The sequence below is a fragment of the Cryptomeria japonica genome, chromosome 11, assembly GCF_030272615.1.
Source record: "Cryptomeria japonica chromosome 11, Sugi_1.0, whole genome shotgun sequence".
NCBI classification, from domain to species: domain Eukaryota; kingdom Viridiplantae; phylum Streptophyta; class Pinopsida; order Cupressales; family Cupressaceae; genus Cryptomeria; species Cryptomeria japonica.
In genome coordinates, this window is record NC_081415.1 from 180,262,038 (window position 1) to 180,288,723 (window position 26,686).

The window sequence follows — 26,686 nt, forward strand, 5'->3', positions numbered from 1 at the left end:
TGACAACATCCATACCCAATTGATCGAACTTGAGGCGAAAAAGTACTTTACCTGACATCCTATCTAATCTATATGTTCGCCAGAAACCAGCCACTGCTAGGTTTAATCATGAAGGGTGAAATTGGGAACGGGCCCAATCAGGTGAAGGTGTATGATTGCTACCCACAATTACATTATCAGGACATAGCTCAAAGGAAAAAGAACAGCCCTGCCTATGCAGTTGGTCAATATGAGCGTGTCAATGACACCTTCACAATGCGCCTAGTCAAGCTGATGCAAGGAGGACTACACATAAGGCTCTCAGAGCAAGCTACCATTCTGGTACAGAGGTATGGCGCCTGGTTCATCCAGTTCCCAAGATTCTCCTACATCCAAATAGCTGGCTTTGAAGGCCCTCCTTTTCGACTTCCCCAAATTCTTGGCGAGTTTGAGCACTCCCCGATTATCACAGAACAAGGGAGTAGGACCTGCCTGGGAGACATGCATATCCGCAAGCATTCGTCGAAGCCAAACCGCCTCACAAGATGCCTTAACTGCTACCCGATACTCTGCTTCTGTCGAGGAGAGAGCCACAGCCTGCTGCTTCTTACTAGTCCATGTGACAGCACCAGATCCCAAACTAAACACATACCCTGTTGTAGACTTACGGTCATCAACCGCACCTGCCCAGTCAGAATCTGTGTAACCACTGAGTATAGGATCAGAACTCCGAGTGTACAGAAGTCCATAATCAGGAGTGCCACTCACATAACGCAGCACACACTTCGCTGCTAACCAATGATCAGCCTTGGGAGCTGTCATGAAGCGTGAAATGTAGCTTACTGCAAAACTGATGTCAGGTCTAGTGGCAGTAAGATAGATGAGGCTGCCCACTAGTTGCCTGAACAGAGATTCATCCACAACTGGTGAGGATGACTGAGCTGAAAGTTTGAGCCCGAGTTCCATAGGAGTAGAGGCAGGTTTGCAATCCTGCATTCTGAACCTGTCCACAAGACTTCTGGCATACTTGGACTGAGAGAGAAAGATACTGGTCTCAGTCTGCCAGACTTCAACTCCTAAGCAGTAATGTAGAAGTCCCAAATCTGTCATATCAAAGGTGCGGCACAAATCCTGTTTGATCCTAGTGATCAAATGTGCTGAACTGCCAGTAATGATTAAGTCATCCACATAGACAACCACAAACAGAATATCATTACTAGTATGCTTGATATACAGGTTTGCATCAGATGGACTCCGTTGAAAGCCATGATCTGTCAGGTACTTATCAATTTTCATGTACCAAGCCCGAGGAGCTTGTTTCAGACCATAGAGTGCTTTGACTAATCTACAGACCTTCTGTTCTTGACCAGCAACCTTGAATCCTGGGGGTTGCGTCATGTAGACTTCTTCCTGTAAGTCACCATTCAAAAAAGCACTCTTGACGTCCATCTAATGGACTTTCCAACTGAACTGGGCTGCCAAGGCAAGAACGAGCCATATGGTACTCATTTTGGCTGTAGGAGCAAAAGTCTCCTCGTAGTCAATGCCTTCTTTCTGTGAGAACCCACGAGCAACAAGACGAGCCTTATACTTGTGTAAGGTTCCATCAACTTTGTATTTTACTTTGTACACCCATTTGCAGCTAATGGGCTTCTTCCCTGAAGGAAGATCAGAAAGGGCCCAAGTGTGATTCTTCTGAAGACTCTGGAACTCAGCTTCCATAGCCTGTTCCCACTCAGGTATACCTTTAGCCTCTGAATATGTCTGAGGCTCAAAAACACTGTGTATGTTATCCATGAGAGCAAAATTGACTGTATGCTGTTGTTTGCTCTTATTACGAGAGGTTCTACCCTCAATGAGCTCAGTATCCCTGAGATCACCAATGGTCTTGGCCCACCATTTAGGCCAGAGAGTAGAAGTGCGAACATCTGGAGGAGCTGGAAGAGGCTCAGGATCAGGAACAGGAGCAGCAGGAGGAGGATTATTCTCCGGAGGTAACTCAGGTAGTGCATCATTGAAAATAGATTCTGCATCATCCCTCCCATCAGGCGAACCTAATGGAATAAGAAAACTGTGAGGCTGATCCTCATAACTCTGCTCAGAAGAAGGGGACTGAAAGAATCCTCTGTCTTCATCAAATACAACATCACGACTGAAGATAAGACGGTCAGTGTCTATATCTATCAGTCTGTAGGCCTTATGGTGATCACTGTTGTTATCCGGAAAAGTGTATAGTTAGTAATGTTAATTATCAATAGTTAGTTAGCCGACGGGTAGGTAGTTGGAGTCGCGACGGTTGTGTCGCACCCCTTCGGCTGTCATATATTGTACCACCTCCGGGTGTTGGGACATGTAATGTTGACGACGGATATAATATGAACATCCTTTGACATTAATGGAAAGCTTATTCTGGTACTTCTTTGGTATTTGCATTGTACATTGTTGTTCGATTTCTGTATTCTTCCTGTTTACCCAGTGAGGTAAACATTTGGCGCCGTTGCCGACACGAACTCGGGAACAAGAGACACGGAGACACGGATGGCGCACAAACACAATGGGCCTACCCGTTGGTGAGGTGAACCCGGAGGTTGACGATGCCCAAACAGAACTCTACGTAGGAGAAGACACTGCGACGAGAGAATTTTCGATTCTACTCCAAGTAGCCATTCAGACCTACGTGCGACGAGAGGCGGTGGAGGCGGAAGTCCCACAAAGTGCCGTGTGGATAGCGTTGGAAGTGAGTCCGGAGGTAAATCGGTTGATGAACCATCTCCCCCGACTGCTAGCACAAGCATCGTTGGCACAACAAGCTCGCTTGGAGGAGATTGCCCGGGAGGAGCGACGCCAAGAAATTTTGCAGCAGTACGAGGAATGGGAAGCAGAACGAGATGGCGCCAGGTCAGGGGCATTTGAATCGTGAGCCATACGGGGCGGAATTAAAAAAAAAAAAAAAACACTTATTGTAATAATTATGTCATATTGTTGGCATAAACTTGTCTTCCACATTATGAATGAATAAAAGTATGCCATTAAGTATATAGAAAGCTGTCTGGGAATTAATGCCCAATACACTGAATAAAGACAAAAATAAGCCACAATATATAGATGAACGTGCAGTAGCCCAACGTGCCTTGATCCTTGAACAGCAAGCGGAAAGGCGACAGAGGTATAAGCGAAGAGAGGAGGAACGCTCCGAAGGGGACGGTGAGGCCAGAGGCCACCCACGGAGTCGGGAGGAGTTACTTGCGGAAACCCGCCGCAGGATAGAGTGTACCCAAACCCAGTTGAGGGAGTTGAGGGACTTGCCACACACACCAGAGGCTAGCAAAACTCCAAGGAGTGGGGAGGAGGCAGGAGAGGGAGAAGACACCGGGGCTGCCAAGAGTGTCGGAGGGACACCGGGGCACGGCGGTCAAGCACCCCTTATAGGATCTGACCCATCCGGAGTAGGACAACAGCCACCACCAGTAGTAAAAAGGCAAGGTATGGCACAAAAACAAAAACTTCCAAAGTTCCATGGGGATGGGAAAGAAGACCCTGTCCGCCACTGTCGCACGTGTGAAACAATTTGGGGAGCGAATGGTGTTACCGATGAGGACGACTGGGTAACACAGTTTCCCGCAACCCTGAGGGGCGTAGCCATCGACTGGTTTTCGGATACGGATAAGGCTAAAATTAGCACATGGGCAGACTTGAAGAAGGAATTTCAAGCAGAGTTTCGTCTCCTAAGAGATGATAATGAGATTGTAGCCGAAATCTACGGCACGAAACAGAGAAAGGACGAGACTGTTCGAACCTACAGCCGGCGGCTCAAAGAGCTGCTAGGAAAGATGGAGAACCAGCCGGCAGACGGATTGAAAAAACGGTGGTTCGTGGAAGGTCTCAAGAAATCCCTTAGACGAAAAATGAAGATAGTACCTCCCTCTTCATACTCCGACGCCTATAACAGGGCAATGGATTTAGAAAGTGAACAAAAGACGTCCAAGAAGAAGAAAAATAAATCCTCGTCGGAGGATGATTCCTCTTCTGACAAAAGTGATAGCAGTGATGACGACTCTAATCGGAAGGTACGAGCTCTCCAGAAAGATATGGAGCGAATGATGAGAGAGATAAAGGCAACCAAAGGAAGCACAAGCAAGGGCGACGAAGGGGAGTTATGGTGCACGGACTGCCGTACCGACGGACACACCAAGGGGTCTTGTCCGAAAAAAGCATTTTGTGATATTTGCCAGATTGCCGGACACCTTACCAAGGAGTGTCCGTACAATATGAGGACCCGTAGCCAACAGGTTCTCTTTACAGAACCATCTGCGTCAGCCAGCACGTCCCAGCCTGCGAGCAACAACGCCTCGTCTGGCGGCTACTGAAACAACAGGCGAGGAAGAGGCAATAATAACAATACGAATAATAGAAGCCGAATCCAATACGACGCTAAAGGGCGGCCGATGATACAATGCCGAGCTTGCAATCACTGGGGGCATTTCGCCAGAGACTGTACAGTGGAGGAAGCACCACAAAAACTTTGCAAGTGGTGCGGTCCGGGGGACCATGATGATGGCAATTGTCCAAAATCTAGCGTGAACCTATTGAATGTAGAAACGGAGGATGCACTCGCCATAACAAGGTCCAAGACGAAAGCAGCCACTTATCCAGATCCCCGTACGGAAAAACGAAAGGCACTGGAGGCACGAGCGGAACTGGAGAAGGAAATGTCAATGAGTAAGGATGCACAGGGGCTTGCGGGTACTTCTCGCTCTCAAGGAGAAACAAACATTATAAACCAACTGTTACAGGTCGAGATACCCATCAAAATGAAGGACCTCCTGGAAAGTATGCCGCACTTGCGAGCGACATTGTTGCAATCCGCAATAATAAACCCAGTAGGCCAACCAATACATGGCAAGGACAATCTTGGCGAGACAGCGGCGGACCCATTAACCCTGACGATCAACAATGGTAGACACCCAGCAGTGGTGGAAATGGGTATATTGGGCACCATCCTGACAGACACAATTGTCGACGGCGGGTCGGGAGTAAATGTCTTGCCAGAGGAAACATGGAAAAAATTGGGTAAACCTACTCTCTAGCCGTCCACCTTTAATTTATTGGGAGCAGACCAACACGGCATCAAGCCGCTTGGCACACTCATGGCGCAACAGGTGACGATCGGAACATAGCCGTTCGTCTTGAATTTTGTGGTCATCCCATTGAAGAAGAAGGGGTACGACGCCATCCTCGGCAGAGGCTGGTTGGTGGCGGCCAAAGCAAACCACAATTGGAAGAAGAACACCTTGTCCATGGAAAAGGCTGGCTGAAGGCATACCATTGACCTCAAAACTCAACTGGTCAGTGAAGAGTTGGCGTCAGAGTCAGAGTCCGACGGAGACGATACCGACGAAGGAAAAGAGGGCAGGGAACCAGATGACGAAGGCATCTTAGGAATTCAAGCCTGTTCTGAGGATGAGACGGATTCTTTGAGAGGGCTCTTCCATTGGCAAATGGAAGACTATGAATTATTGTACGGGTGCAATATGTTGGGGATTGAAGGACCTGACATGAACGAGTTTCCGCCAGAGTACGGACAATACAAGGAAGGGGATGTCCCTGTGGATGACGCACCAGCGCACAAGTTTGACAAAAGTAAGCCCATAAGGTACGAAGAATCCGCACTTCAAGTTACAAACCTTGGGGAAACTTCAGAACAAAAAAATATTCTAGTCGGCGACGACTGGAATCCCGTCTTAAAGACGGCGGCGTTCAAAATCTTCACAGAATACAAGGATATGTTCGCTTGGACATATAAGGACCTCAAGGGGGTACCACAAGAACTTTGTGTACATCGGATCCCTCTAGTTCCCGGAGCCGTGCCCGTACGGAAGAGGCCATACAGGATGAACAAAAATTATGCGGCCAGGGTAAATAACGAAATTGACCGCATGCTTGAATCAGGGATTATCTTCAAGGTCCAAACGAGTGAATGGGTATCACCCATTGTGATATCCTTGAAAAAGGAGGCCGATCAGATAAGAATCTGTGTAGACTTCAGGTGTTTGAATGCTGTCACAATTAAAGATCCGTTTCCCATACCGTTCACAGACACCATCCTCGAGGAAGTCGCGGGTCATGAAATTTATTCATTTATGGATGGATTCTCCGGATACAATCAAATTTCCATTGCAGAGGAGGACAAATTGAAAACCACCTTTGTCGTAGAAGATGGCGTCTATGCATACAACCGGATGCCATTCGGGTTGTGCAACGCGCCAGCTACCTTTCAACAGATAATCCTCCATATCTTCGATAAAATGTCCGTAGGGAACTTCAAAGCATTCTTGGATGATTGGTCCATTTACAGCACGGAGGAGGCACATCTGGCCGCACTTGGCGAATGCATGGAGAGATGCCGACGAGCCCGCCTCGCCCTAAATCCCAAGAAATGCAGATTCATGGTGCCTCAGGGCAAGTTACTAGGGCACATCGTCTGCAAGGCTGGACTGAAGACGGACCCTGACAAAGTACGGGTCATTGTGGAGATGGAGGCGCCCGACGATGTCACCGGCGTCAAGTCATTTCTTGGACACATCGGGTATTATAGGCGGTTTATTAAGAACTTCGCCCAAGTATCATACCCACTTGATAAGCTGACACGAAGGGGGGAGCCGTACGTCTGGGGGACGGCACAAGAAGAGGCTTTTCAAGAGTTAAAGTCACGATTGGTGGGTGCGCCAATCTTGACATACCCAGACTGGGACAAAGAGTTCCATGTACATGTCGACGCATCCAACTTCGCCATAGGGGCCACCCTGGCACAGGTCGGCAGCCACGGGCTGGACCACCCAGTATATTTTGCAAGTCAACTCTTGTCAAACGCAGAGAGGAACTACAGTACGACGGAGAGAGAAGCCCTCGGCATGGTATACTCCGTCCAAAAATTCCGACATTACTTATTGGCGACACCATTCACACTTTATGTGGATCACCAGGCGTTGATGTATTTGGTGAACAAGCCAATCATCCAAGGGCGGATTAGTCGATGGCTGTTGCTATTACAAGAATTTACGTTCAACATCATTGTCAGACCTGGCAGGAGCCACGTCATAGCCGACCAGCTATCACGGATCAAGTCGGGAGAGCCGGCCGAAGGCGTTAGTGAGGATTTTCCGGACGCCCATCTTTTCCGCATTGCCATCCTTCCTCATTGGTACACGAGTGTGGGTGAATATCTGTCAACATCAAAATTTCCGAAGGAAATGCCACCAGGAGAAAGACGGAAACTTGTATTAAGAAGCCGAACATTCCAACTTATAAATGGTCTTCTCTACAAAATGGGACCTGACCAGATCCTACGACGATGCGTCTTGGAAGAGGAAATCCCAGGAGTATTGAGAGAAGCCCATGAAGGGGCTGCTGGAGGACACATGGGACCAGATACGACAGCAAGGAAGGTCCTACTAGCGGGCTTGTGGTGGCCGACACTGCATAATGACGCCAGAGAATGGGTGACAAGTTGTGATACATGTCAGCGTGCTGGGCGACCGTTAAAGAGGGATTTCATGCCACTTAACCCGGCGCATGCTCAAGAGTTGTTCGAAAGATGGGGGTTAGACTTCGTTGGTCCATTTAAACCAAGTCGCGAAGACGACTTCTTTTTTGGGGGGGATGATGTTATCCGGAAAAGTGTATAGTTAGTAATGTTAATTATCAATAGTTAGTTAGCCGACGGGTAGGTAGTTGGAGTCGCGACGGTTGTGTCGCACCCCTTCGGCTGTCATATATTGTACCACCTCCGGGTGTTGGGACATGTAATGTTGACGACGGATATAATATGAACATCCTTTGACATTAATGGAAAGCTTATTCTGGTACTTCTTTGGTATTTGCATTGTACATTGTTGTTCGATTTCTGTATTCTTCCTGTTTACCCAGTGAGGTAAACAACTGTATCCTGTCATCATGAGTTTCTGACTTTTGGAATCCAACTTGGAGCGCTTAGCATCAAGAATCCAAACATAGGCAACAGAGCCAAAAACCTTCAGGTGGCTGATCTGAGGCTTCCGACCAGACCAAACCTCTTCTGGAGTCTTCCCCTTAACAGCCTGAGTAGGAGAGCGGTTAAGAAGGTAGACAGCAGTAAAGACTGCTTCAGCCCAATACTTGTTCGGAACACTCCTGTGTTGTAACATAGAGCGAGCCATCTCAACAACCGTACGATTGCGACGCTCGACAACACTGTTTTGCTGAGGAGTGTAGGGTGTAGTCAACTGGCGTTTGATGCCATGGGTATCACAGAAGTTGGAGAATGCAGAAGAACAAAATTCCCCCCCGTTATCTGTCCTAAGAGTAATGATACTATGTCTAGACTCTTTTTCAACAAAGGACTTAAACTTCTGAAAGATACTAAATACATCTGATTTATATTTAAGAAAGTACACCCACATCTTTCTACTAAAATCATCTACAATAAGCAAAAAATATTTGCAACCAATAACAGAAGATGTATTCATAGGACCACAAATATCAGCATGAAGTAATTGAAGTACCTTAGATGCGCGCCAAGACTTTCCATGTGGAAATGAAGTCCGATGCTGTTTGCCAGCTTGACAGGCGCCACATACTCCAAGATGTTGAGTCTAAATATCAGGTAACCCTGAAACAAGTCCCTCCCGAGATAGCTGAGAGAGATACTGAATGTTGAGATGTCCATATCTCTGATGCCACAAAGTGCTAAGAGGAGAAACACGAGCTACCAGAGCCACTTCAGGAGAATCACCAGTGTCAAGAAGCCTATATAGGCAATGATCCTCTAGACCAACAGCAACAGTAAGACGAGTCTCCCGATCAATGATGGAGCACTTGTGAGCACTGAACACCACATCTAGTTGAGGAGAATTCCTCATAATCTGGCTGACAGAGAGCAGATTAAGTTCCATTCCAAGAACATAGTACACATTCAAAAAAATGAGAGTCCTGCCACCAGACTGTATCTGAACAGTGCCTCTGCCAACAACTGTATACTCCTCACCTCCGCCAAATACAACGGAATCACTGAAAGGTGAGAAGTCTGTAAACCAGTCACGCCAATGAGAAAAGTGACGTGATGCACCAGAGTCGATGTACCAAGCAGAAGACCTGGCATGATCTGAAGACCTCTTAGCCATAAAGGCATAAAAGGCAGACTCTTTTTGCTCGGAATGTTCAGCAACATGCGCCTTCTGGTGTGACCCTCCCTGCTTCTTTTGTTCAGAAGCGAGCCTCTGACGGCAATCTTTCTTCATATGGCCGTACCTGTGACAGTAATTGCACTGCACATTCTTCTTCTTAGCTCCATCCTGTGTCTGAGAAGAGCCTTTCTGCTGAGAAGACTGAGAGGACTGAAATTTGCCTTTATCCTTCTGAAAGGATTGAGCTGTGAAGGCATTTTCCGAGGAGGCTGATGTAGTACCACTACCAAATTGCTGTTTCCAGTGATCCTGCTATAGAAGTTTGGTGCACAATTCCGAAAACTTCAGATCAACATTAGTGGAAGTAATATTGAGGGTTTCAATGAAGTGTTCATACGATTTCGGAAGACTTTTTAAAGTGATTACAACCATGTCTTCTTCCTCCATAGTCCGACCAATAGCTTCGAGTTGATCTCGAATGTCCTTAATCCTCGTGAGGTGCTCCTGTAAGGACATACGTTCATCCATCATAATGGAGAACAACTGATTCTTCAGAAAGACTGCTCGGCTCTTGTCAGATGTCTCATGCAATTCCTTCAGATGCTTCCAGATGTCAGAGGATGTCTTGCCGGAAGGAATCTGCGGTAACTGATCATCAGTTACTGAGAGTTTGAGAAGCATGACTGCCTCCCGATTGCGTTCATCAAACTTATCTTGATCTGCATTAGGTGTACCAGGACTGAGCTCTTTGCCCAAAACAAGCTGGTCAAGACGCCTATATTCAAAAATGGTCAACATACGCTGTTTCCAGATGTTGTAGTTGTGACCATTAAAGCGTTGACTACCTTCTAACATCAGATTGGTGAGAGAAGCCATTTGCACGTTTCCCAAAAAAATTCCTGGCTGACCCAAAAAAATCCAAAGACAGCCTAGAAATGCGTGCAAGAAACCCAAAAGGATTCTCCTGTCAGAATCTGAATCCGCAGGCTCGAGAATCGAGGCACAAAAATCGAGGTACCCAAAAAAGACGGACAGCAACCCAAATTAGGGTTTGAAAAACCCACCACAAATCTGCAAGAAAAAAGGAATTTCGATAAAAACTGAAGGTAAACACCTCAATCGAAGTTTGCAGAGATCGTGGGCGCCATTGTTTGCAGAGAATAACGAGTTGCAGGTGGCGCCGCTGGAGGTGACGACGCCGAAGCCTGCAGACATGCACAGAGCCGAACAGGTCGCAGATCACCGAACAGGTCGCTGGTGAACGACGCGAACAGGTCGCAGGTTGCACGGGTTGCAGGTCACGGGGGCGATGGAGGCGACGCCGGAGTGTGTCCGCGACGTCGCACACAGGTCGCGTCAACGCGACAACCCTTGCAGGTCCCAAACACAGGTCATGGGGGCAGTAAAACGCGACACCGGAGAAAAAAAAACGACGACCCTCCCTGCGCGAACACAGGTCGCGACGACGCACGACGACCCTGCAGACAGAGGTTGCCGAAAAATGACGAACCTGCAGGTCGAAAAACGACAATTCCGCCCCAGAAGCCAAAAAAAACTTTGATAAATTTTTCAAAAAATAATTTCGAAAATTTCCACTAATTGGAAATTAGGATTAAAAAATTTTCGAAAAAATTCCTCCTGTAGCTCTGATACCATAAAAAATTTATGAATACCGTCGGGTCCCAGATCAGCTAACAGATTCTGGAAATTGCCTACAAGTCCAGGAATTTGAGGCGGTAAGACATCTCTTGCCAAGCATCGCTTGGTCACAAGATCCAATCACTGATTTTGAGGCGGTTATGGCAGCCCCAGGAAGATACACTGATCAATGGTTGCACCAACAAATTGAACGGCTAATTCATGAGGGAGTCCAATTCACCTACCACATGATGGGTAGCCTTGATTCTCAGTCCTCTGAAGATGAGGGAACCTCGAGTGCACCAAAGGAAAAGGTTGAAAAGCCTGAAAAAAGGAAGAAGGCTACAGCCAGCAGAGGGACTTGGACATCTAAAAGAACAAGAAGGGAGAATCTAAAAGAACAAGAAGGGAGAAGATCCCTACTAGGAGACTGGAGATCACTTCATCATCAAAAGACCCCAGTTCATCTGATGATGTAATAGAACTAGATCATATACCTGCTCCACCTTCTCAGAGCAATATTGATGCGTTTGGAGCTGATGATCCTCCTGCACAAGACATGCTAAATACAGAGGTGAAGGTCATTGAGTCTGTCGAACCTGAGAATCAAGTGGAGGAAGGAGAAATTTCATCTACTCAAGGGGTTGAGGTGCATGAACCCACCCAGGGGAGTCGCCATGAATTGCAACTGCATAGTACTGCCAAGGATGACTCCACTGTTGAAGGAGAGCAAAGGACAGATGAGACCCGCGAGCCTGAAAGGACTGAAGAACAACCATCACATGAAGATACCAAACAGTTGTTCAGTGAGGTAGGAGAGAATTCAGTTGTGAGCAAAGGACTTGACACTTCTTCAACTCCTCTTGTAACAAAACAGCTGCAAATATGCAATGAGCCGACTGAAAACATTAAAGAGCAAAGTGCGAATTTAACCATAGCATCAGCCCAGACCATACCTCAAGATTGGTTAGTTGCTCGAGCTCAGCGAAAGGCAGCCACCAAGCCACCCATCGACTCGGAGGACATTTTCTCGCACATAGACGAAACCAAGTCCAAGGGGAAGAAAAAGCCTAAAGCATATTCCCGGATAACCAAAGATGAACAAAGGAACCGTACTCTCCATATCGTCACCCCGCCTGCCGATAAGCCAACAGATCAAGTTACACTGGCTGATTATAGCATCACAACCATCCCAATCGGACGAGCCACCAAGGAGCAGGAAAGAGAGGAGTTCAAACACTCCATGCAAAACATGCTCAGACAACTCGAAGAGATAACTGCTAAGAAGGACATGTATCAAGTTCGTGCTGAGCAGGTCGAGGGGTACATTGATCAACTACTAAGACCATTGCATAATGCCCCCAAGTCCCATATTCCCCCTACAGCATTGGCGCAAAGGACCACCACAGAATTTGAGGGAGTACGAGATACCGCCAAGGCTGTCAAGGAATGGATGCGAAGCATTAAAGAGAGGGGAGAACAAATCATTGGAGAGGTAAAGGAAATGGCCCACTACCGAGAGACCATTTTAGTCAAGCTCGAGGTAAAGCGGGAGTGCCTCAAAGTTCACGAGGTAGTCGCTACAACTTTTCCTCTCGTAAGGGCCCTTTTCTGGACCCAAACACAGATTCCTACATTGCCCGCCATCCTGGATGCCCACCCATCACTATGAAGAGGGAGACAAGAGAAACCATTGACAAAGAACAGGCAGAATGCGACCAAATTTTGAAGAACATGGAGGAACTCGGCAAGATTATCCTCCGATCAATGGTTTTCGGTTGGAAGAATAATCTATCTGATGACGTAGTGCAACCAGACTGAGAGGAAAGATTGAGAACAGATAAGATCGCCTACCCACTGAGGACCTGAATTTTGCCGGTAAATTACATTCAGACATTTTGCGCTTTGAGGTTAATCGGTCCAGCTGGTAGGATGGTTTAAAACACGTAGATTGTCATCTAGAAGGCATGCAGTATAAAATACGTCATCCCCCTATGCCTCAGTTCACGGTGCTGTTCTAGTTGTGCATCAGGTTCCAAGAGTATGTCCGTGAAGAACGTGCAGCAGGTCGGGACCTTTGGAAAGAGTATTTGCATGGCGAAGATGAATTTTTAGTAAAGAAAAAAATGCTTTCTTAAAATGCTTTTTTCTTTTAAATTTGAAAAAGCACTTTTTGGCCAAAGGTTCATATTTGACTGCCAAGTCAACTATAAACTTTAAACTCTGTGCATGTGTGCTTTTTGAATTATTATGGATAGGTTTTTAATTACCATTTTTAGGTAGTTATTGCTCCCCTTTGGGTGGTTGCTGATATTTACCTTCCATTTATGGGTATGAGTACCTTTTTGTAGAGATGAATCTGGGCCACTTGTTTAGTTTAAATCTTGGCCATTCATCTATTTCTGGAAGTCTATTTAAAGGGACTAGTATTCCCTTATTTTGTAAGAAGTTCAAGGATTGTTGTTGAAGCTCTAGCGAAATTTACAAAGGATTAATGGAAAATTAAGGCTGTTTTCATTTCATTTGTGAGTGCATGGTCTCCTTCTTCACCATTTAAATTATTTTGTTATGTCTTTTATTTTTCAATAGCATTTTTAGGACAAACATCTGATAGAATCCTCGCTGTTCATACCATTAAGGACTGACTGACTGTCATTCCCTTTGCATGGTTAATCTGAACCCTCTCATATGCTTAGTTCGGTTATTAGACAATTAATGAATGAATGATAAAATTTTGAATTTATGTTTAATAGCATGAAAACTTATTTTCCCTTGAAAATCGCACTAGGTTCTTACAAACATTGTCCTTAAATAGCTGATAAGTGTTAAATCTAGTTAATTGGAGATGTTTACTTGAAAATGCTATCTTAGTTAAGTAATTAGATTTTCTATATCTCTTCTCCCCATCCTTCTTTTTCCCTTTTTTTACCAGGAAGAAACCCACAGTCCTGCTGAATTAGTATCAATCCAACTGAAATCAACCGATAACGAGATTGTTAGAATTTTAGGGAACTAATCCGAAAATTGTCCATCTCACCGTTAAGTCCCCTTTGTGTTTCCAGCAAAACACATCAAACCACTGAGTAATCCCACAGTCAAGACCTGACAATCAAAACCTTGGGGTCATCCCCTTTGATCAACAGAAACAGCATTAGGGATTTCCTTATCTCAAGAGAGGATAGGATACTCAGCGAGTACATTCTATTACACGTTGGCCGGATGGAGTCATAGCAATGCGACTTTAGACACGTCAACATTATGGACCTCTCATCAAAGGTTTTTTTTTGCTTTTTGTACAATGGACTTGGATGCTTTAACCAGTTTTATCTGCCTCTTTTTAATGCATGTATTTTACTTTTATCAAAAAAAGAGGTATTTTACTGCTACATATTTGACAAAAATATGTACCCATGGGCCAATATAGCCATTTAGTTAACCATAATTAAAAACAGAAAAACGCACACCCACGTTGACCATTTGGAAACATATATGATAACAATCAAAAAAATATATAAGGTAACCAGCCCAAGTAATAGTAACTCTACCTGTGAAGCATTAAGATTTTCTCCCCCGCTTGCCATGGCAACTGTTCCAACCTTGGTATGCTTAAGATCGGGATGAATCTCATCACCAAAAAAGCGTGCCTGTTCTCCATAAAGAAATCTGTATGTGACATATGGAGAGGTAAACTGTTATTTCAACTCATGAGCGTTCTTAAGAAACCAACCACAAACTTTTTCGCTAGTAGTAATAGCAATGCCAATTAACACAGGTTACTTTCATAGAACACTTGTAAATTTACATCCTACAAACAGTGTATTGCATTTGAACAAATAGTAATCCTTAACAAAATATAGTTCTTGGTTGGTAAAACAAAATATGGAAGTATCTTTAGATTATTTTGCAATGTCACATACTCTTACTAACCATCATCTACCCTGACGGTTCTCCAGTATAAATCACAATAATATTGATTAAACCTTTATCTAAATCACTTCTCAACCAGCAACTTAACAATAAGAATCCAATGTTTTGCATCAAACTGAAAAAAAATAAACACTGACCATGACATACTACTGGAGAGTTATTTAATGTGATAAAAGAGTTCAGATTTTGTACATCATGAAAGATAACTCGACAAGACCACGTGGTGATTATTATTGATGGGTATATAAATGCCCAACATTGCATTGCAAAAATTGAAAATATTATATAGTGTAGAAGCATAAGAGCATGCCGAGCAAGTGAATGTTTGTGCTAGTAACATTGATGTACTCTCAGAATATGATAACTATAGGAAGTGATCAATTTTAACTTACTGCAAGTTAACAAGTAGACCTGTTCAACTCCTAATTTTTCTTGGAGTACAATATATTTAATTTGGTATGGTAAGATATTTAATTTGCTATGGTAAGATTTATACCCACATAAAAGAATGAGTTGGTTTGGTAAAAGATATTACTCAGAAAAAAAAGATCAAGATAAATTTTATCAGAATAATATTTTGTTGAGCTTGGAAAAAGGTAAAACACATAAATTGTAAATCTTATTTTTCCATCTGTACATTATGTCTACATTTCAGAAACCATAATGAATGTATTACGCAAGATGTCCTGTTTGTCTTAGAAATTGTGTATTATGAAACTTCAACTCATTTCTTACAGTAGATATTTCCAAAAATAAGTATAGTGAAATATTATATCTTTCTGATAACAAGATATTGTTTACTAACAAAGGAGGATCTTAAGAACAAGAGTATCAAAGCTTTCAGAACAGACAGCAAAACTCCAAACATAAGATATAGCATAACCAATCAGGATACAACCCGAACCTAAAGCATAAGTGCTGCAAGTAGCACTAAAGTTGGTACACCTGGTAGTAATTTTACATGAAACTATACATAAACGGTGGTAATATCAAGATATATTGCTGTTTGTCCCAGACAAAATAGACTCTTTAGATAGTTTAAAACAATTAAAGGTGCTTCTTTTTTGTTCATACTACCTCCATATTTACTGTGTATATGCAATGAGATTTAATACAAGTCCAGTTCTCTTCTGCATCCTTATATAAGATTACAATAGACTTACCCAATGTAGGTACGAACAACTAAACTAATAAAGCAAAAAGCAGGAAAAAGGGAATGATAAGATTTTGAAAGCAAGTAATAAAAAATGGTGCACAAGGAGTTATGGGCGGCACCCGAGGAGCGAAGAGCTGAGCAAGGAGCGGATGACAGAGCAAGTCGCTAGGGTAGGAAGGAGATCAGTTGGTGGGCAGATCAAGCAAATCTGGAGTTTCGCCAGTAGAGGCAGCGCAGAATTGGAGGTCATTTACAACAAGATGGGAGGCAGCAGATAGGCGGGAATCGGAGGCTCTATGGATCCCATTGGGAGCGATCAAACCAAGCATGGCTTTTCCCCCAAGCGAGGGATGGGGCTTCAAGAAGGCAACTGAAAACCCTTAACGCGGAAAGGATTACCCATCACAGAGGCTTAAGCGAATGGCGGAATGAAAGGAGCACCTTGGGTGTGCATGCAATAAAGGAGCTGGAAAAACTGAAGCAATGAAGCTACTTGGTGACATGGTAAAGATAATGAGGGTTTGACTCAAGTAAACTCGCAACCCCCTGATCTCACCAACAGAGTAGAGGCGTGGATGGGTCCAGAGCTGAATCTGCAAATCCCTCCCATTCCCACAAAATGTGTTCATTGCTTCCTAAAAAATGGCGATCTCTCTAAGTCCCTTGACAAGCTAAAGGAGGTGGCTTTCTTCACGAAGTGGGGCAGAGATTAGCCTGTCTTGGAGAGTGTTAGGGCTCGGTGTCATAAAAATTGGGGTATTGGTTGCACTGTTAGATCTCTAACCAATGGCTTCTTCTTGATAGATAGTTTGGACAGGAGGTATAAGCAGCAAATCTTCAATAATGGGCCATTTACGATGGGAGGTACAAGAGTTTTCATTAAGCATTGGGAGCCTAATCTTGATCCCCTTATGCAATCAATTGAGGAGGTCCCAATTTGGATACGACAGTATAATCTACCATCAGAGTATTGGAATCTAGACACCATACATGAGATAGGTAATCAGCTTGGTACTTTTGTCCAAGTAGACAAAAATCTAAAGGATAGCACCTTTGGAATGTATGCCTGTATCTGCATCAAAGTTAAACCATTCCCTGTTCTACCAAAAATGGTAGAAATTGCCACAAGTTGGGGGATCTAGAGGCAAAAGATGGAAAGGGAAGATAGTATCCTAATATGTTCGGAGTGCAAAGCCAAAGGGCAAGGCTAAGGATTGCTGGCAGAATGAAACTGTGGTGTTAGAAAGACCGACCTATGGGTCTCCTATTCTATAGGGGTTAGCAAATTTGGGTAGTAAAGCAGCAAAGGAATGAGCCAATACCAATTCAACAAGGGGAACGGCTAGATTTGGGGAAAAATGCCAGTGATGCTGTGATTCCTGGTAAACAAATGATGTCAGAAGAGGGAAAGGAGAGAAGGGATCTAGAGTTAGAATAATTGATTGTTAAGGGATTTGAACTAAAAGGAAAAGAGACTGAGGAAGAAAACCTAGAGCAGGTGGAGGGAGATGACTAAGGGTAAATCTCAAATAATGACTCAGAGGATGAGAGTGCCTTTGAGCAAGAGAAGGGCATTTTGGAAGAAAGAACAATTGGGCAATCACAATGCAAAACCAAGAAACCAAGATTAGGTGAAAAGGCCTGAAGGGGGAGATAAATCACCAAAGAACAACTAGAGATTGCTGGCAATGCGAAGGGACAAATCAAAATGCAGATAGAGAATGTTGGCAATAAGAATGGGCTCACAAAAAGACAATTGAGATCTAAGCAGGGCGGTACCCTTTGTAGGACGCAATGAGGCTCATTACATGGAATGTTAATGCCCCTAACAAAAGGCGCATGATCAAGCACCAAATTGATCAATTTATGGCTGATGTTGTTTTATTGCAAGAAACCAAGATGTCTAAGGATGAGTTGGATAAACATCTTCAAAAGTGGAGGCAATGGCAAGGGATCTTTGTGGGAACTAGGGGAGCATCGAGTGGACTAAGAACTTTGTGGAAGGGGAGCAAAGTGTCATTGGAAAGCGATTGTTTGTGACTCAAATTGGCTGCTACTGAAAGTCAAAAGGCATTGGTAAAAGGAGAATCTGTTTGTTGTCAATGTACATGGGTCCACCAAAACTGCTAAAAAGTGTGGCTTGTGAGTAAAGTTAGTAGAAGTTCTTCACAATCTAGAAGGGCAGAAGGTCATTTTGACAGGAGATTTTAATGCTACCCTCTCTCCAGAGGAGACGTGTGGGGAATGACTAGTCTTACATAGGTCCAAACAGATTTCAAAAGATTTTGTTAGCAATAATGGTCTTCCGGATGTAGTACCTAAGAATGGATTGTTCACCTAGACCAATAATTCGCGAGGATTTACTAATAATTGCAAAGAGGTTGGGCAGAAACTTCCTTGTTGGGGATTGGTCAGACAAACCTCCAACGATGGAGAGAAAGAACCTAAATTTGTCTGGCTTGGATCACTTTCTAGTGTTTTGATCTTCACTCCGGGTGGTACCCCATGTCAGTGCTCATTTAAGTTCATGAATATGTACCTCAAGGACAAAGAACTTAAGGACAGAATGGTGGACTGATGGGCCCGAGAACTTGAACGTCGTGGTTCTCACTTGTACCGTTTTTCAAGGAAGCTGCACTTTTTCAAACAACAGCTAAAAGAGTGGAACCTATGTTACCCGATGGGGGGTTCTCACTTGTACCATTTTTCAAGGAAGCTGCACTTTTTCAAACAAACCTCGAACAATGAAGAGAAAGATCCTAAATTTGTCTGGCTTGGATCACTTCCTACCATTTTGATCTTCACTCCGGATGGTACCCCATGTCAGTGCCCATTTAAGTTCATGAATATGTAGCTCAAGGACAAAGAAGTCAAGGACAGAATGGTGGACTAATGGGCCCGAGAACCTGACTGTCGTGGTTCTCACTTGTACCGTTTTTCAAGGAAGCTGCACTTTTTCAAACAACAGCTAAAAGAGTGGAATCTATGTTACCCCGAGTTTCCGAGACGGGGGGACGGGGAAACGGGTTTCTGAAACGTTTTTTTTTTCCAGCGCAGGGGACAGCTATATATATTTATATATATGGAAATCTGAAATTTTAAATATATTCATGAATTATATATTTATATAACATTGTAACACATTAAAAATTCATCATAGCAACATTATAACATTTATAAATCATAGCAACATAATTCTAACGATAAACTAAGTAGATAACGCCCAGATCTATGTTACCCCTGAGTTCCTGAACATTTCTCAGATATATATTTTTATTACGCAAGTAATTGGTAAAAAATTGAATGTATATTAACAATGAGCAAACGCTCAATAAATAGGATTACAAAGAATTACAAGAGGGCAAGTTTCTAAAAAGAAACTGCCAATAAGATCGAGCAAGATCTTATTAAGATATTTACACTAAGTTTACAATATTGAGCATTAATAATAAAATAAATGTATATTAACAATGAGCAAACACTCAATAAATAGGATTACAAAGAATTACAAGAGGGCAAGTTTCTAAAAAGAAACTGCCAATAAGATTGAGCAAGATCTTATTAAGATATTTACACTAAGTTTACAATATTGAGCATTAATAATAAACTAATAAAGTATTATTCTTATACCCTCCCTTAATGCTCAATCTATCAACTACACCAATAGACCCCCTGAATTTTACAAACTTATATGGACTAAGGGGTTTGGTGAAAATATCTGCTAACTGCTCCGAGGTAGGAACATACAGCAACTGAATGGATCCATTTTCAACCAACTACCGAATGTAGTGACAATGAAGTTCTATATGTTTGGTTCTCTCATGGAAGGCTGGATTCTTGGCAAGTTTGAGAACTCCCTGATTGTCCGAAAACAAGGGAGCTGGACCTGCTTGAGATATTTGCATATCTCCAAGCATCTGGCGAAGCCAAACTACCTCACAAGCTGCCTTAACAGCTCCTCTATACTCTTCTTTTGTCGAAGAGAGAGCCACTGCCTGCTGCTTCTTACTAGTCCAAGTGACTGCACCAGATCCCAAACTGAACACATATCCAGAGGTTGATTTCCTGTCATCAACTGAGCTTGCCCAATCTGAATCTATGAACCCACTGAGTCTAGGATCATCACTCCTAGTGTAAAGAAGTCCATAATCTGAGGTGCTTTTCACATAGCATAGGACAAGCTTCGCTGCTACCCAATGATCAGCCCTAGGGGCTGTCATGAAGCGTGAGATGTAGCTCACTGCAAAACTGAGGTGTATCACAGAAAGTAGAGATTCCTCAGAAGCATGAGATGAAGCGTAAGGTGTATCACAGAAAGTAGAGAAAGTAGAAGAACAAAACTCCCCCCATTATCAGACCTAAGAGTAATAATAGAAGAACTAGACTCTTTTTCTACGAAGGCCTTAAATTTCTGAAATACAGTAAACACATCTGATTTGTGCTTAAGGAAATACACCCACATTTTACGATTGAAATCATCAACAAAAAGCAAGACATACCTGCACCCAGTAACAGAAGTAGTATTCATAGGACCACATACATCACCGTGGACCAACTGTAGTACCTTAGAGGCTCACCATGAGTCACCATCCTTGAACGGTGTCTGGTGTTGCTTCCCAGCCTGGCAAGCTTCACAAACGTGATGATTCTGAGTCTGAATATTAGGTAGACCATGTACTAAGTCTTCCCGAACAAGTTGTGCAAGATAATGAATGTTCAGGTGACCATATCGTTGATGCCAGAGACTGTTGATAGATGAAGATTTAGCTACGAAGGCATGCTCAAGAGAATCGCCTGTATCCACAATTCTATATAAACCATGATCCTCAATGCCAACAGCTACAGGAGTGCTAGAAGCACGATCAACAATCGAGCATTTATGTGTACTCAAAACGACATCTAGCTGAGGAGAATGCCGCATAATCTGACTGACAGAAAGGAGGTTAAGTTCCATACCAAGAACATAGTACACATTAAGGAATATGAGATTCCTCCCTCCAGACTGTATCTGAACGTTGCCCTTGCCAACAACAATGTACTCTTCACCACCTCCAAAAATAATTGAATCATTGTGAGGAGAGAACTCAACAAACTAGTCACGCTTGTGAGTGAAATGATGAGAAGCACAAGATTCAATGTACTAGGCAAAAGACTTCACATGATCTACAGGACTTTTAGACATGAAAGCATAAAAGGCAGACTCTTTCTGCTCTATGTGCTCAGCAACATTGGCTTTAGGCTGAGACCCTACCTGCTTCCGCTGCTCGGAAGCCAATGTGGTACGGCAATCTTTGATCATATGTCCAAATTTGTGACAATAATTGCATTGCACCTTCTTTTTCTTGGAACCATCCTGAGATAGAGAAGAGCCCTTCTGCAGAAAGGATTGGGATGACTGGGATTTGCCTTTATCCTTGTGAAAGGATTTAGCAGCAAAGACATGTTCTGAGGAGGCTGAAGTAGCACCGCTACCAAACTGTTGTTTCCAACGATCTTGTTGCAGAAGTTTGGTGCATAACTCTGGAAATTTCAGATCAACATTAGTAGAAGTAATGTTGAGAGTCTCTATAAAGTGCTCATACAGTTTTGGTAGACTTTTCAGAGTAATGACTACCATATCCTCTTCCTCCATTTGTCGACCAATAGCTTCGAGCTGATCTCGAATGTCCTTAATCTTTGTAAGATGCTCCTGTAAGGACATGCGTTCATCCATCATAATGGAGAACAGCTGATTCTTCAGAAAAAAGGCTCGACTCTTGTCGGATGTCTCATTCAACTCCTTCAGATGCTTCCAGATTTCAGCAGCTGACTTGCCGGAAGGAATCTGAGGTAGCTGGTCATTTGTAACAGAGAGCTTGAGAAGCATAACAGCTTCTCGATTGTGGTCATCAAACTTGTCCTGGTCAGCTCTAGGTGTTTGAGGATGGGACTCCGTGCCCAAAACAAGATTATCCAGGTGGCGATATTCAAAAATAGTCAGCATGCGCTGCTTCCAAGTGTTATAATTTTTCCCATTAAATCGCTAACTGCCTTCCAACATCAAGTTGGTCAATGACGCCATCTTGCATGTTTCCCAATGCACAGAAAATGAAAAAATGAGAAGAGGCGTTGGCACGGAATTCAAAAAATTCGAATCCCAATGCAGAAACAGAGGCAGATGCAGGTACCGACTTCAGCAATTGTTTTCCCAATGAGCGGGGCGGACTTAGTTAAGTTTGTGCACCATTTTCTTGCTTCATATCCAATCAAGGGCGGACTTTGTGAGTTTCTTTCCCAAGTAGGAAGGCGGACTTTGTTGAGTTTGTGCAGCACATACATCCCAAGGCGAACTTCATTCATCTTATGTATTTGGTCTTTGTAGGAGGGCAGGCTTTATGTGATTCTATGCACCACTCACCATCTCCTTTCACCTTAGGGCGGACTTTCCTTGACTTGTTCCTCTTCAACCAAAGGTAGGGCGGACTTTCTCACTTCCTTCTTCATGATAGGGCGGACTTTTTGAAGGTCATAACCCACCTCACCTCCAAATTAATTATTTCACCTTCAAATTTTATCATTCTAACCGCTATCTTAGTCTTGTTTGATCAATTTATCAACTTTCAATCTCATCTTGCCATCATGGAGGGGTGTCTTGAGGTCTAACCAGCAGGGCAGAGGTTTATTAACACTTGGAACGGGTGTTGGAAGTACTTCATGTAGTAGGGCGGAGTTATTGGATCTCTTGGAACAACCTTTGATACTTAACTTCACCTTGGGCGGAGTTTCTTGAGCACATGGAACAAGTCTTAGCACTTCATCAAGTAGGGCGGAGATTTTCAAACCTTTGGAACAAGCCTTGACACCAATACTTCACCTTGGGCGGAGTTTTTAGGCTTCCTGACACAAGTGTCGGCACCATGTGTCATGACCTTAGGCGGACTTTATCAATCTTAGGCGCTGCTGATTGCAAAGTAGGGCGGACTTGGCAGCTTGAGGTAGCATCATACCTTGCTTAGGCGGACTTTTTGGAATTCCTGGAACAACATTCAACACCAAACAGGATTAGCCAAACTTAGAAAAAAATACTTGGAAAACTTCAAAATTTGATAACTTCTTCAATTTTAGCCAGATTAACATGATATTTGATATCCATACTCAGGAACCCATCCGAAGTGCCATGACCCCTAAAATGTAGGAACTTAGCTTTTTGGGCCAAAACTTGAAAATTTTCGATTGCGATCGATGCAGGTCAATGGTACCAGTGCAAACCCTAGGTCCCCACTCCGAAAAAGCAAAAAGCAAAAATCCCTAAAAAATAGGGAAAACTTTCTAAAAATAGCCATCCCGGGGATCGAGCTAAAAATGCCAAAAACGAAACTTCCTAAAAAATAGGAAAAAGCAAAAAAAAAAAGCTTACCAAAAATAGAAAGTTGTCCGAATTCATTCAAATCAATTGCGTTCTTCGTCCTTTGGCCTTTCTAGGCACTTTGACAGTGTCTAGACTCTGTTATCACTTGGCTTGCAAAAACTAACTTTCCATCCTTGAGACTAAAACCATTCAAAACTTGACAGAATTGAGCAAAACTGAAGCGGAAGGCCACGGGACACTAACAAAAAACCCTAGAAAGCCGGAAAGGAGAGGGTCCCCATTCTCAATGGAGTAATGTGTGAAAAAGGTCACAACAATACCCTTCAAATTGTGAAGTTTGCTCATGTAGGTCAAATTATGAAGTTTATTCTTGTATGTTGAGCTTGTGAGGTTCATGAAGTTGAGATTTGCTTGTGTAGGCTTGAAGATGAAGATTGCTCTAGATGGTGTGCACTTGTAACTTGTTTCAATCACCTTGCTTATTCATGAAATTTGCTCCAAAACTCTCCAACCTGAAGTTTGCTCCAATACTTCAACTCATGAAGTTGCTTCAAACATGAAATACACTCCAAAATAGCAACTCATGAAGTTGTAAATTTCGGTCTAAGGGGTATGCACGTGAAGTCTTATCTCAATCACCTTGCTTTGTTGAGCTTGCTTGTCATGAAATCTGCTCCAAAACTCTCCAACCTGAAGTTCGCTCCAATACTTCAACTCATGAAGTTGCTTCAAACATGAAATTCGCTCCAAATCCTTGGGTCATGAAGTTCGCTCCAATTCCTTAACTCATGAAGTAGCTTTAAATGTGAATTTCGCTCCAATTACTCAACTCATGAAGTTAAAAAAAATCGCTCCAAAAAGGCAAGTCATGAAGTTGCTAAATTCTCTTCAAAGCATTAAGTCATGAAGTTCAACTTCACTCCAAGAGGTGGAAACATGAAGTTCGCTCCAAAATACTCCAACATGAAGTTCGCTCCAATTCCTTAACTCATGAAGTAGCTTTAAATGTGAATTTCGCTCCAATTACTCAACTCATGAAGTTAAAAAAAATCACTCCCAAAAGGTAAGTCATGAAGTTGCTAAATTTTCTTCAAAGCATTATGTCATGAAGTTCAACTTCACTCCAAGAGGTGGAAACATGAAGTTCACTCCAAAACACTCCAACATGAAGTTCGCTTGAAAACACTCCAACATGAAGTTTGCTCCAATCCTTCAACTCCCAAAAGTAAGAACTTCACTCCAATCCTTCTATTCATGAATTTTTTTGCTCCAAGTTGAGAGATCATGAAGTTGATATTCTTTAAATTTGTTGCATTCCTTTGATTCTCATTTTATCAACGAAGGCTTGAAGTTATAATCTGCTCCATTCTTTTCTATTCATGAATCTTGCTGCTATCCATCAACTTGTGAAGTTCAAATTTGCTCTCATAAGGCAATTTGTGAAGTTCGCTTGAGAAGTGCAACTCTTTAAGTAATGATTTCGCTCCAAAACTCTTGAACCTGAAGTTCGCTCCCATCCTACAACTCATGAAGTAGTAAAATCGCTTCAATTTGTGAGATCATGAACTTCGCTCCAAAACACCAATTCATGAAGTTGTCAACTTCGCTCAAAACCCAAACTCATGAAGCTATCAACTTCGCTTCAATAAGGCAATTCATGAAGTAGAGGATTTCGCTCCACTTGTTCAAGTCATGAAGTTTGTATTTCGCTCCTTCTTAGCAATTCATGAAATAGAGGATTTCACTCCAATTTGCTCCAACATGAAGTTGACATTCTCTTATAGGCTTCACCCGTGAAATTCGTTTTGATCTCCTTGCATCTTCATGAAATCATGGAATTCACTTCAAATATGTCACTCCTGAAGTTCACACCAAAGTAGCAACTCCCGAAGTATAAATTTCACTTCAATTTGTCAACTCATGAAGTTGATTCGCGAGTGCTTGAACATGAAGTAAGTTGTCCTTTATCTCACTCAGAAAACCTTGAAGGTGAAATTCGCTCCAGTCTCCTTCATGAAGTTCGCTCCAATTCCTTAACTCGTGAAGTAGGAGATTCGCTCCAAAACACTAGGTCATGAAGTTCGCTCGAAAGTTGCAACTGCTGAAGTTCGACATGAATTTTAGTTACTTACATAAGGAGTGTTCGTGAAGTGAAATTTGCTCCCCAAGAGTGGCATTTGAAGAGACCCTTAAATAACAAATCTTCCTTACTCATGATTGAACTCATCATATCTAGACTTTGCAAACCTACTTACTTCACACTTATGCAAGCCATTTAAGCATTTATACCTCTCTAATGCAGAAGCTAATAGCTAAGACTCGACACTACCTAGAAAGAAATAAAAAAGTGGGGGTCCCCATTTGCGATGGGGCGATGTGTGAATACCTCACAACATCTAGCGCCACCTCAAATAAATGTTCCTGAACATTTCAAAGATAAAGACTCAATCCATACCTAGAACCTCCGAAAAATTCAACCCAACTTATCAAGAGACTAGAAAATGTACTCAAAAGTGGAAGAAGAATCGCAAATGAGATCAAGGCACCTCATCTTCGATTACCTATGTGTGTGCAAGTGTATTCATTCCCCTCAACAAGAACATTATGGCTTCCAAGTTCCATCGTGATTAGCTACGTAGTTTGTCTAAACTTCATAAGCATCCTGGATAGAGCCTCGCTGCTAGTCCGATGTCTATAGCCCCAACGAGGTTATCGCTATAATCTCACGAATATTGCTCCATTGCCAGTCGAGCATCCATAGCCCCGATGGAGTTACTCGCATGTTCCCAAAGCCAATTTTGATATTTGATTTTATTCTACTTTTCTTTTTCTCTTGATCTTTTTTTATCTCATCTTCTGTCTTTTGATATTGCTTTCTTTTCTTTTATTCTGTCAATTCCTTTGGCTGGTAAGCAATGAAGCTCACTTGGGTTTGACGATTACAATGGCGCTAAAGCTAGACTTTGGATTTTTCACTAATCACGGCTTCGCCTAAAAACCATAATAACTCGGATATTAGTGTGTAAAGATATAGTAATCAAAAGATGTTGGTATCTAGACATAGAAAGAGATTCTCTTCCAAGTAAAGTACAGGTCCTAACCAAATGATGAAGTCGGAGAGGAATAACCTCGGATTGAAGGCACTTCATGAGTAGATACCTAAGAAATGGACCGAACATAAGATCCAAAATTGTGCTAGTGTGAGAAAACAACACAAACGCCTTTCTCACAAATGAAGGTTCCCACTTAGGACACCTAAACTAAGAAAACCAACTGACCTGAAAGCAAAACAAACCCAGAGCAGACTAAGCTAAAGCACACCAAAGCAAACCACACTAAGGCAAACCAAAAGCAAACAAAAAAAAGAAAGCAAACAACCAACTACATGAGCCATTCAAGATCATGAGTCAAATGACTCAAGGCAAATTAACAATAAGGCTCAACAAAACCTCTAAGCTAAAACACACAAAAAGAAAA

General features: G+C 42.9%; 1 protein-coding gene across 1 annotated transcript in view; it reads right to left on the reverse strand.

Moving 5' to 3' along the window:
• LOC131068116 (peptidyl-prolyl cis-trans isomerase CYP59) overlaps positions 1 to 26,686 on the reverse strand; it is a 204,210-nt gene that overhangs the window by 146,643 nt on the left and 30,881 nt on the right. The window contains exon 3 of the mRNA XM_058003298.2: positions 14,324 to 14,441. Coding sequence (XP_057859281.2) covers positions 14,324 to 14,441 — 118 coding nt within the window. The remainder of the gene's footprint in view (positions 1 to 14,323; positions 14,442 to 26,686) is intronic.